The 14551-nt window shown below is 16.3% G+C and overlaps 1 protein-coding gene across 1 annotated transcript; it reads left to right on the plus strand.

The window, feature by feature from the left end:
* The first annotated feature begins 12915 nt into the window (after positions 1 to 12915).
* BO66DRAFT_342021 (transcriptional coactivator p15/PC4 family protein) lies at positions 12916 to 13689 on the plus strand. The gene is made up of 2 exons (XM_025644451.1): positions 12916 to 13358; positions 13406 to 13689. Exons 1-2 carry the CDS (start codon positions 13089 to 13091, stop codon positions 13634 to 13636), a joined length of 501 nt encoding a protein of 166 aa, XP_025507418.1. The 5' UTR covers positions 12916 to 13088; the 3' UTR covers positions 13637 to 13689.
* The last annotated feature ends 862 nt before the right edge of the window (positions 13690 to 14551 follow it).

Here is a 14551-nt window from a genome sequence, read left to right on the forward strand (position 1 = left end):
TTTTCTATACAAATTATGTGTGAAAGTGAGGTGAAAGTAAAGTTAAAGTAAAAAATCATAAAATCAGAAGAATCAAAGATTTAATAAATAAGAAAATAAATAGAATGGCCAATTCAATATATGATTCTAATTAATAAAACTAAACTTATTTAATAAAATAATAGAAAATATCAGATTATTTAAGCAAAAATCTCTGTTTATTAATTTTTTAAATAGAAAACTAGAGATATTTAATAAATAGAGATAAAAATATAAGAATAAAATAGATAAAACAGATTATAATAATAGCTTTTATTTAAATAATTAGATTAAAAAAACTAGAACTTAGAATTTTAATATTTAGATAAATTTCTAATCTAATATACCCCTGCAGTTTTAAAAAATAATAATCTTTATTAAAATTAAAGTAAATAAACTAGTAAATAAATAAAATAAATAAAGTACTAAAATAGAAAATAAATAAATAATTAAATTCTTACTAAATTAAATTATTAAATAAATTATTAGTATTTTTAATTATTAAATTATTTAATTAGACTATCTAGTTTTATTTTATTAATTAGAATCTGATAAATATTAATAATCTTATTTAAAACTTTTTATTTAAACTAGTAATTAACTATATTAATATATTTTAGACTAGTCTAAAAAATAGAACTAGTTAGTATTTAAATTATTTAAATATTATTATATAATATTAAAAAATAATACTTAAAATTAAATCTTATTTATATAAAAAATTATTTTTACTAAAAAGTTGTTTAACTAAGATAATTAGAATTAATAATTTTATTTTAATTATTAAAAAATTATATAATATTATTTTTTATTTAATAAATTAATTTGTTTATTAAATAAATAAATAATATATTTTATTAAATTAATATAATCTAAATTATTACTAAAATTAATATTATTAGTTATATAAATAACTATTTATTTAGAACTAGAACTATGTTTAATAATCAGATTTTTTATTTTTTTTAAATAAGAGATTAAATAATCTATTATTCTAGGATATTTAGAATTTAGATTAATTAAATATTCTATAAATAATTAATATAATTTAGCTATATTAGATCTAGTCTAAACTATAGAATATAAAATTAATTCTACTTTTTATTCAAATTTATAAATTTAAGTAGCTAAAATTTTAAAAAATAGATTTTTAATTAATTTTTTATTTAAAAATAAATACTTAAAATTTTAAAAATATCCTAAATTAAACTAATTAATAGTTTTATTAATATAGTTTGATTATTTAATCTAAAGCTTTCTATTTTAATGATTATATAATATCTAAATATTTAAAAATAATATAGATTTATTAAAAATTTTTATTTTAAATAATATTATTAATTCTTATTTAAATTTATTAAATTTCTTATAATTTAATTAGAAGAATACATAAATTATATTATTTATAAAAATTAATAAAATTAAAAGTTTATCAATATAAATATATTAATCTTTTTTAATAAAACTAAGTTTTAAAACTTTAAATTTTATTCTAGATATTTTTTATTATAAAAATAGAAATTATCTTAGTTTATATAAAGCTTTCTATAAAAATTAACTATTTATTTATTTTCTAATTCAGATAATAGATTTATATAAATCTTTTTTTAATAAAGCTATTAAAAAAATAGTAACTATATCTAATTAGTATATTTTTAAATTAAATATAATAATCAAAATTAAAATAATTCCGATAGATCTAGTTATAAATATATTAATATATATTTTTAACTAATTAGATATCTGCAGATTATTTTATATATAAATATATATTTTAAAACTAATTAGATAATTTTTTTTATTAAATTTATAAATCTATATTTATTTTAATAGAAGGATTTTATTCTTAATACTATATATTAAATATATGATTTAGATATTTAAAATATTTAATTAATTAAGTTCTATCTTTAAAATCTAAAGAAACTAAATAAATAAAAATAATTTATTAATTTTTTTAATTAATAGAAAATAATAAAAATTGATTTTTATTAATATATAAAATTTTTTCTTATTAATATAATTAATTATTATTTAGATTATTTATAAAACTAGTTTTTTTTAAGAATAGTTATTTTAATTAAATAACTTAAAATGATAGTATTTTAGATTTTTAATCAGTTTAATATTAAGGAAATTAATTTTTTTAATAATATTTTAATTAATAAAAATATTATTAATTACATTTTTCAGCAGTAAGATAAATAATAAGTAATTTAGAATAAAGAATAAAATTTTAAAACTAGATTTTTTAAGAATTCTATAAAATTATATAATAAAGATTACTTTTTTTTAGATAATTTTTTTATATTATATGAGATATTATATAATTTATTTAGATTATCTAATCTTAGTTTTATAGATTTTTTAATATCTAAATTATCTAACTAAAATAGTTTCTAATTAATTAGTTTAATATCTAATTATTTAATTTAAATAAAATTAATTATTTAAGTAAGTTACTAATTAGTTAATATACTTTTTAATTTAAAAATTTGTAAATAATTAGATTTTTTATTAAAAATAATATTATATACTAATATTATATATTTTAGAATTAGAATCTAAATTTACTAAATATTTAAAACTTTATATTTAATTAGAAAACTAATTAGAATTCTAAATCCTAGCTTATTTTTTTTTAAAAAAATTACTAATTCTAGTATAAATATATAATGTATATTTTTTTAAAAAAAAATCTGATTTTTTATATAGCTAAAAAGATTATTATAAAAAACTTTTTTATATAGTTCTATATAATATTTTCTAATTAAGCTATTTATTTAAAATTCTATTTAAAATATAAATAGCTGTTTTTATTATTTTAGATTAAATAAATAAAAAAGATTTGAATTAATTAATAAATATTTTATTTTAAAAATAATTAAAGCTTTAGTTTTTTCTGTAAATAGATTCTATTTAAATTAGTAAATAAAAAAAATTAATATTAATTTTTTTTAGTTAGTCTAATTTAAAAATCTACTAAAATTCTGGTTTTAGTTTGAATAGGATTACTTAGATATTGTTTTATATTAATTAGTTATATAAATAATTATATTAATAATTAACTATAAAATATTTTTTTAAAAGTTAGAACTTATTTTAAATAAAATTTTAAATAAAAATAATAAAAATAATTAATATATCTCTTTTTATTTATTTTAGATATTAAATAAATTAAATTTTAATAAATAATTTTAGAAAATTTAATATTTTAGTTAATTTTTTATTTTAAAATCTATTAATTTAATTAGCTGACTCGGTAAGTAGAGTATTTTTAGATTAGATCTAATTTAAAATTAATAATTTAAATTTTTTAAGTTTTTTAATTAAAATATTTTAGAACTTTTTCTTTTAAATATCCTAATCTATTATACTATTTTTTTATAGTTTTAAAAATTATTTAAGATTTTTTAAATGATCTAATTAACTATTTAATTATTAAATTAAATATTATTAAAAATTTAAGTAATTATTTTTATTAAATAAAATATAACTTATAAATTAGCTTAATTTAACAAACTAATATTTTATTAACTATTTTAAAAAATTAGTTTTTTTATTTAAAAATAGTTTATTTTCTTCGGCTTTTTATTTTAATATAATATTATAATAGAATCTAGAAATAAAAATAATGTTTTTTTAATTTAAAGATTATACTATTTTTTTAAAATAAATAAAACTAAATATAATTATTCTATAGCTTTAAATAATATTAAAAATATTTTTAATATATATCTAATTATTTTTTATTATATTATATTTAGTAAATAATTCTAATAAATTATATATATAATTATTAAAAGTAGTATTAAATATTTATTATGTTAATAAATTTATTAGTAAATTATCTAATTTAAAATTATATTAATATAGTAATAAAATAAATTTAAATAAAAACTACTTAGTTTTTTAATTTTTAAAAATCTCTAAAATAACTAGAATTATTTAATATATTTAATAGATTTTTTTATAAATATATCTAAGTTATAAATTTTTATAGACTTACTAAATTCAGTTTGAAATAATTAAGTTAAATAATTATATAAATTTTTAAAGATTTTTATTAATATATTTATAGTTTTTAAAATTATAGTTTTTATTATTTTTTTTAATTTATATAAATATATTAAACTATATAATTTTTTTAGATTTTCTTTTATTAATTCTTTTTTTAAAAGTTTGTTTATTTTAATTATTCTAATTCGAAAAAATAATATAACTTATTCTAACTAATTTATTAATAGATTATTTATTTAAAAAATTTAGTTTAATCTAGTTATACATTTTTTATATTAGTTTAAAAAAATTCAGAAATTTTTTTTAATTATTTCCATTTTTAATATGTCTGGATTATTATATTAAAATAAAAATATCTATTATTTTATAAATTAATTTAAAGAAATTATAAATATTTTAATTAATTTTTTTATTTTATTAATTTAAAGCTCTACTGCTTTAGAATATATTAATTTCTATTATTTAATATAGATTTTAATAAAAACTTTTATTAAAATTCTTTAATAATAATATTAATTAATAAGATCTTATTTTTTAAATTAATTAATAAATATTAATTAGTTTTATAGAACTTAAAAAATTTAATAAAGCTTTTTTAAATTAAATATAGTATATTAGTTCTATTTATTTAATATAGAATTAATTAATAGACTTAAAAAGACTAGTTTTAATATAACTTTATCAAATTTCTTAAAATTTTAATAATAATTTGATTTTATTTTTTAATAAAAAAATAGTCTAATTTATTAAAATTAATTCTTAAATTTACTAATTATTCAATTTATTTAATATTAATTATACTAAAACAAATCAGATAAGCAGGCTTAGTTAATAGTTTTAGAATTATTAAATTATATATTTTTTTATTAATTATTAATAATTAAATTTAATTAATTTATAGAATCTAGTTATTTAATTAATATAATTATAATATTTTATTAGATTACTAAATAATCTGATTATTTATATTAAATAACCCCAAATATAATTAGGTTAATAATTTAATTATTTATTTAATAAAAAGATATTAAATAAATTAAAATAAAAAATCTACCGGACTTATACTTATTAAAGTTTTAGTTTTTTTAAATAAAATTTAATTAACTTTTACTTTTCTATATAGATTATATATAAAAGTAAGATAAAAATAAAATTAAAATAGAAAATTATAAAATTAAAAATTAAAAATTTAATAAACAAAAAAGTAAATAGAATACCTAATTTAATATATAATTCTGATTAATAGAACTAAACTTATTTAATAAAATAATAAAAAATATTAGACTATTTAAGCAAAAATCTCTCTTTACTAATTTTTTAAATAGAAAACTAGAGACATTTAATAAATAGAAGTAAGAATATAGAAATAGAATAAATAGAACAGGCTAGAATAATAGCCCTTATTCAGATAACTGGATTAAGAAGGCTAGGGCTTAGGGTTTTGATACCCAGGTGACCTTCCAGTCTGACAAAAATATTTTTAATTTTATAGAGAATTATAAAAAATATAATTATTTTTAATTAATATATATTATAAAATAAATTAATTATCTAAATTTAACTATTAAATTCGCTCAATATTTAAAAATATTTTTTAGATAATTAAAAATTTTTATTATTATTATTTTAATAAATTATAATTTATATTTTAATAAAATTTAGTTTTTTAAAAAAATATTATTATAATATAAATCTAATATATTTAGTTTATTTATTTAATTTAATTTATTCTTTTAATTCTAATAATTTTATTATTTTTTTAATTATTTTATATATAATATATAAAAAGTTTTTATTTTTCTCTTATTTTTAATTATATTTATAGTTCTTTAAGTTATATTTTATTTCTTAATCTAAAAATAATCTAATCTAATAGCTAATAAAAAATTTAAAAAAATTATTATAAAAAATCTTTTAGTTAGAGCTATTATTCCTATTGATTAGTTGGACTAAGAACCAGATACCAACCTGCGTTTTAACAAAAAGAAGTAAGAAATAAAGTTAAGAATACTACTAATATATTATAAACTAAAATATAAGTATTTAAATTATAATAATTCTATTAATTAACTTTTTTATATTATCTAGGTTTTACCATATAGATAGCCGCTGTATAGTGGGCGGCAGTAATCATAAGTATAGCTGCAGTATGCAGTAGTAATAGTTTTATAAATAAATAAATTAGTAATAATATTTTAAAATAATATACTAATATCTTAGACCCTGTAAGAGTTATTTATTTATTATACTATCTTACTACTTCAGCTCTTATAAATTCAGAAGAATGACAGAAAATATCAGGCTTTTTAAGCTATATCTTTTGTTAATTAGTTTTCTAAATAGAGAACTGACAGAATTTCTAATTCGAATATATAAAATGACTAATAAATATAAGAATAAGAATATAGAAGTAAAAAAAATAGAGTAAGCTGAAATAATAGCTTTTATTCAGATAACTGAATTAAAAAGACTAGGGGATAGGGTTTTAACACCCAGGTGATCTGCTATTCTGACAAAATAATACATAGTTATTTTATAAACATAATATTTTGAACTGTTAAAATAAGAATATACTATTAATTATAGCAGAATATAATAAATATAAATAAATAAAGATTAATATGATTAATCATATAAAAAAAATAAAAGAAAGTTAAAAAGACTGAAAGAATAGCTATAGGCGGTATAGAAGGCGGGCCGCCGAACATACAGCAGAATTAACAACCACAAAGTACACCATAAAAATAAAATAAATAATCTATTTTATATTATATATAAGACCTTTAGATTGATTTTAAAATCTAATTAATATTGTTTTTAATATTATATCTATTAAACTATAACTATTATTAGTACACAAATAGACTGCTAACTATTTAAGGAGAGCGTGAAGAAAAATAGATTCAAACTATCTAAAAACCTATCTAACTACCGGCCGAAGGTAATAAGCTATTTAGCTAATAAAAAACTAGATATTTTATATATTCTCTCAGCTTGCTGTAAGATCTAAATACTTTAAAATTATTTAAACTATATAAAATTATTATAATAGAAAAAATAAACTACTCTTTTAGTATTAAAATATTAAAATAATTATATAAAATAAAATCGATAAATACCACTGGTAGAATAATTCTAAAAGATATAACTAGTCTTTTATATAATAATATTATAAAAATATATAAAATAATATAAATAATATTTGAATCACCTATTTAAATAAATATTTAAATAATATAAAATCTATTATAAAAAGCAGCTTAATAAGACTATCTATAAAATTATTTTTTATATTAATATACTAAAAATCTATCTTACTATTTTAATATATATTTTCTATATAAAATAATCTAATATTAATCTACTGTATTAACTTCGGAACTGTAAATATATATATAAAATTAACTGTATTATCAAAATCTATATATATAATTATTTTTTTATTAATAAATAAATCTAGTTTTATAATAGATTTATATAGAGAAATAGTTTTATAAAATATTTTATAAAATATTATATATTTAGCTAATATAAATAAAATTATTAAAACTATTTATTTATATATAAACTATAATACCGGTAATTCTATATATATAATAATATAGATTTTTATAAATTTTATATTATTATTATTTATATATAAAGTATTAATATAAATCTTAAATTATTTACTATAATTATAGCTGTATATAATATTAAATATAAAATTTTTAAAATAATATAAAATATATTTAATAATATTTTTATTAATTAATTATAAAAAGGCTACTTAATATTAAAGTTAGTATATAGTATACTTAATATTAATATATATTTTTATTATTAACTAATTTAGTTTTTTTAGTATTTTTTATATTAATTTATATTAATAAAATCAAAGTTTTTATATAGTATATTCTAATATTTAAAGTTTATAAAGATTTTTTTTATATAATAATTAATTATATTATAGTCTGCGAGAAATTTATTAATATAAATCTATTAACTAATAGTCACTATTCTAATTTTATAATCTTAGTATATAAAACTATCTAAAAACTATACTAGTTTATTAAAATATCTTAATTATATAATTTTTTAAGCTTGTATAATACAGCTTTAATTTCTGTTATATTAAATATAATAAAAAAAATTATTTATATATAAAAATAAAATTATTTTTTTATAGATATAAATACAGATATTTTAATTTAATAGTTTAAAACTAAATATATAAAATATTTTATTAATTATTTTATTCTAGAAGAATACTACTTATTTAAAACTATATAATATTTTTTTAAATATTAGATCTCACCGGATGATTTGTAAAAGCTTATTAATTGATATATATATATAAATCATTTTTAGAACTTAGTATTAAAATATACTATAATAATATTATATTAAATATATTATAACTATAAAAATATAATAATAATAATTATAAATTTTAAAATAATATTATTTAGAACCGGGGTATAGTTATTTTTAAAATTAAAACCGAGCTGTTAATAGTTTCTATATATTATTTAGTATATTTTAAAATATTATATTTAGCTGCTGTTGTCGGCCTTTATAATATATATTTATTTATTAAAAAGAATATAAATATTAAACAGCCGGTTAATAAAATTAAATATATTATTTATTATTTCTTATATTTAGTTTCTATTATCTTTAACTAAATCGGCTATTAAAAAGATGTTTTAATAATATTATAAATTTTTAAAATTAAGATTTTATTAATATATATAAATATTATATTATATAATTAAAACATCCTCTTAAAACCAGGCTATTTATATAATATATTTTTAATTAAATAATCTAATATTTATAATAGCTAAAATTTATAGTTTTTATAAAAATAATATCTTTATTTAAACTTAGTATTAATTATTTATATATTTTTTTAAATAATATATAGCATCGGCTGGATATTCTAATTAATCCGAAGATTAAAATCTATAAATATTATATATTATAAAATCTTAATAGTTATATTAACTACTGTTTATTTTAATTTTTAAAATATCTTTAAAATTATAATTTAATATAACTTTAATAAAATATTAATATTATATAATTTTATATTTATTATTAGTATATATAGCAGCTTCGGCGGCGGGTCTTCCGGCGGTATAATAATAATATATTTTATAAAATTATAAAACTTATTTTTTTTAATATAATTCTAAAATATTTTTTTATACTTTTAGTTATATTTATTATCAAAATCTTGCTAGCTGTAACAGTTTTAGACTACTATATATTTATTAAATATCTTTTAAAAATTATTATTTAAATTAAATATATATAGATATTATATATAAATAATTAATATATTAATTTTAATATTTAAATATATAAATATTAAATTATTTAATAAAATCTATAAATTAGTATTATTAACCGTCGCCGGTATATATACTATAATAATAAAATTTAATAAAATCTTATATATAATAATATCTAATAGTAATAGTTTATAGTATTAAGATTACTATAGTATATTTATAAATATAATAAAATTATTTATTATTTAAAAAATAGAATAATTCTTATTTATAATATTAAGTTTTATTTTTTTAATATATAAAAGCAGCAGAGACGGTTCTTATTTAAAATCTACAAACTAAATATTTATAGTATATAATAAAAATAAAAATAATTCTTATTTAAAAAACTAATTAGATTTTTTTATTTAAAAAAAAATATTTTAATATTTAATATTATTAATAATACTTCCGGGTAAACTTCTGCTGTTAAAACTTAAAAAATAATTTTTTTATTTATAAATTAAAAAAACTTTTTTATTATTATCTTTTTTTATATATTTTAAAAAACGTCTGCGATAGTCTTTTTTATAATTATATATATAAAATATTTTAAAAAATAATAAAAAAATAGAATCTGGATTTAAATTTATTTATAAACTAATAACTTAATAATATTTAATAAAACTATTTATTATTTATATATAATTAGCTATATTAGTATTAGATTATTATTATTTTTCGGCGGCTTGGACCAGACGGCGCTTTAATTTTCTAGCAGTAAAAAAAAACTAATAAAAAAATATATAAAAATATCTTTAATACTATTATTATAATTATTATTATATATATTATTTAAAAAATTTAATATTATTAGAGTATATAATTTTTTTAAATTTTTATTTATAAATTTAAAATATATAACTATAGTTGCTTTTATAGCCGATAAAATAACTAATCTATATTTATAGTTTAAATTTATATTTTTTAATATATTAAAAATTATTAAAATTAATTAGAATATAAACTCTGCAGCTATATATATAAAAATACTTAATTAATATAATATGAGATTTAATATTAAAATAATTATATTATTTTAAAATTAATAATAACTTTTTATTTAATAGAACTAGATAATTAATAATATAAACTACTATTTTAACTATCTTTAACTAAGAATATTCTAATAAACCAGTATTAATTAGTATAATTCTAGCTGTTAATATAATATATTATTTATATTATTTTATATAAATATTTTAATAATAATAATATAAAGCTGATATAAAATATATAATATTTTTAAATTCATATTACTTTCTAAACTTTATAAACTTACAGCTATTATTAAAATATTATTTTATAATATATTAATTAATAATATTTTTATATTATTTATTAAATATAATTAGTATATTACTAGCTTTATTCTTAAAATTTTTTAATAGACGGATCTCTACGCGGCTAGTAAATAAATTAATAAGAATTAAATAATATTTCTTATTTTTAAATCTTATAAATTTTAAATATTAAATATTATAATTCTAAATATTTTATAAACTTTATTTTTTAATTATTAGTTCTTATAATATCTTTTTATATATTTTTCTAGTATTATAAGTCTTATATTTAAACTCTGGTTTATTAACTATTTTATTATTAATACTTTTTATTATAATAATCAATTTTAACTTATTTATATAGTTTAAGTAACAGTATAAAAAATATAAATTAATAATAGTAAGTTAAAGATATTTAAATAATTTATTGTTATTATATATTTTAATAATAAATATTTTACTATGTTATATATATCTAGTAGTATAACTAATATTAAAATTTTTAATTTTATAGTTTTTAATATATTAAATAATATTTTAATTATTAAATATTTTTTCTACTAATAGTAGATTATATAGAATATTAAAATTATATTTTACTTTTATAATTAATTTAATAATTTTGCTGTTTTTAATATTAAAATATAACTTAATTTTTTATATTTTTTAATTTTATTATAACTGCTAAAAAAGTTAATATATTAATATATCTTTCTAAATATTTATATCTTATATTTAATAAAAAAATTAAAGTCTAGTATTAATATATATCTAAAATTAGAGTTTTATATTTATATAATAAAACAGTTTTTTCTACTAGATTTTTTAGCAACAGTTATATTAATAAATATATTAATATAATAAAAATATATAGCAGCTGTAAGATTTCTTTTTATAATAGAAGATCTATAATATTATATATAAATCTACGGTTTCTATTTCTAAAAATATATATTTAAATAAAAATAGAAGTATAAATTAATACTATATTTATATCTATTATAAAAAATATATTTATTATTCTTTTTTTTATATAAAAATAATCTCTAAATCTAAATAAATTAATTATTAGATTAACTATTTATTAGCTTTTTTAATAACTATATAATATTATTCTTTTATTTTTTTTTAATATATTTACTAAAATTATATTTTTTAATTTATTATTTTTTTTGAGTATTTATAGGGTTATATTTATATAACCGGCGTCTATTTCTTATTTTTTAATAATATTTTTAAAATAAATAATTAAATTAAAAAATTTAATATTATTATAAAAATTATTATAATTTTTATTAATATTATTTTTATATATTATTATCTATAATAAGAAGTTATTTTTTAAATAGTATAAAAAAATAATAGTATAAATATTTATCTTACAGCCGAAAGCCCGAATATCTAAATATTTATATTAAAATATATTAATAAATTATAACAGTTTTATATACTATAAGAATTTTATAGTTAAAAAGCTAATAATTATAGTCTATTTTCTAAATATATTCTTTTTATAAATAATTCTATAAATAACAGTAAATATCTTATTAGTATATTTAAGCTTTAAAAACTAATTTAAATATTTTTTAAATATATTTTTTAATATTAAATTTATAAACTATCTACTAATTAAAATTAATTATTATTCTTATATATTAAAATATTCTTCGTCTAGAGTTAATTATAATAAAATTATATTAATAAAATCTTTTATACAATAAAAATAAAAACTTATTTTAATAATATATAATTAGATATTCTATTCTTACTTATTTATAAAAAGTATTAATATTACTGGTAAAAAATCTAGCAGCTTATTAAAAAAAACTTTATATTTTTATTCATACTATATATAGTATTAGATAATAATATCTCCATCTTTTAAAGTAGTTTTTTAGTCCGGTATTCTTAATATATATTAAAAGTATTCCAGCTACTAATTAGCTGGCCGCAGTACTGCTCGATATATATAAAAATCTAAAAATTAAAAAAAGTAAAAAAAATATTATAAATAATATAAATTTAATAAATATAAGATTTCTTAATAAAATATTAATAAAATTAACGCTTTAAAAAAAGAAAGAATATTAAATAAAAAAAAAACTTATAATCTAAGAAAAATATAAAGAAAGATAGATTCAAGCTATCTAGACACCTATCTAACTGCCGGCCGAAGGCGGTGAGCTGCCCAGCCAATGGGAGGCCAGGCACTCCACACTATTAATCTGTTTATATATTAAGTTGTCTTCCTGGCCCGCCCGGTCAAGCACCATATACTAAGTTTGGACTAGGTTCATACTGCGCGGCGTACACTTTACATAAACTAATCGGCACCACTGACACGTTTCCGGAAATGTGAAGACCTCTCCAGCTGGTTTGGTATATCGGAATAGCATATTGGTCATCTTCGCTCCCGCATTGCAGCAGTTACTGTACATTACCTGCAGACATGACGTCCCGGGTCAAGAAGCACACCCTAGGTCACAATGACAGCCCACAGACCACTGAACACCGCCAGTCAAAGAGAGCGAAGTCAGACAACACAGAACAACCAAATAAGACACAATCCACTGCATTGCCAAAGGTAGACATGAGTGGTGATAACTACTGGGACTTATCGAAATCCCGTCGTGTGACAGTCTCGAATTTCCGAGGGAAGGCCATGGTCAATATCAGGGAATATTATGAGAAGGATGGTCATGAGCTTCCCGGCAAGAAGGTAATCTTGGAGTTTATTGAGTTGGATCTATCTAAATTGCTGAGTAGGGAATTTCTCTGCCAATCGAACAGTATGCGAGACTCGTGACTGTGTTACCCGACATTGAACTTGCAATCAAAGCCCACGGCGAATCAGTTCCGCGACCATCGTATGACAATGAAATTGTGCAATCTTCAGCAAACGATGAGGCAATTGGAGAGGTCAATGCCCCGGCCAGCTCTGAGAGTCCGCGAAAGAATATTGAGGCTACAAGTGACGAGGAAAGCGGAGAGGAATGAGTTAGACGAGTCTAGCGAGAGAATCCTAGTTAAACTTGGCCACTAAACCATGCTATCAAGTCTCCCATAATACCACTGCTCTCTTATTCGACCAGTATTGCCCATCCATCGACAAATATGCCGGCAGTACAGTGCTGGCAACCCTACGCCGAATAGATGCTCTATAACCCAAGCTACGGAAGACTGCCGATAAGTAATCGTACACCACGATTCACATTCTCTATAACATCCTGCATGTACTCAAGCGCGATACATTAGATTAATGCAAGAAGCTCGCTGGGGGAAAGAGGCTTTTGTTTGATGGTCTGCAGCTATGGGAAATATGTATTCGGCTTCAAATCACCGGCCTCTTTTGCTATTCAACTTGCTGTGACCTCTATCTATAGTATGAGGGTGATAATTGCAGAGAAGCATGCAAACACTATCACTGCATAATGGCATCTCTAGATCTAAATCGATATTTTAGTGTCTGTTGAAACCAGTACGGTCGTAACTTCCGTCCACATACTTATGTGTGTACTTATGGTAGTTTGAGTAGTTGATTGGTCCACAGAAAACAATAGGTTTTCGTTTCCAAGTTGTCTATGTGCCAGAGTTCTCTTCAAGATCCACATGGAAAGTAGGAAGTACTCACGAGTCTCACATGTACTATGTTAGATTATGTGGAATATCTGCCCCACACAATCCCGCCACTAGATTCGGACTAGCAACCCCTGCTAAGTCCGCCAGGAACTCCAGTTTCCGGGCCTTATCAAACGATCTCCGCAAACGCCCCTGAAAGCAATATTGCCTATCAGAACAACATCGCACGTCCTTGTCCCTTTGCTATTTCCAGGCACTGGAATAATCTGTTGCTCTAATCATAAAACTGATCGGCTGATCCGCATACTGGACTGTCACATTGCACATGCATTG

Source organism: Aspergillus aculeatinus (assembly GCF_003184765.1).
Source record: "Aspergillus aculeatinus CBS 121060 unplaced genomic scaffold BO66scaffold_6, whole genome shotgun sequence".
Classification (NCBI taxonomy): Eukaryota; Fungi; Ascomycota; class Eurotiomycetes; order Eurotiales; family Aspergillaceae; genus Aspergillus; species Aspergillus aculeatinus.

Bases quoted from the DNA above. Each gene is read 5' to 3' on its own strand.
- BO66DRAFT_342021 (XM_025644451.1), top strand. From the start codon at position 13,089: ATGACGTCCCGGGTCAAGAAGCACACCCTAGGTCACAATGACAGCCCA. The intron at 13,359-13,405 runs GTAATCTTGGAG...ATTGCTGAGTAG, and splicing joins ATGAGCTTCCCGGCAAGAAG to GGAATTTCTCTGCCAATCGA.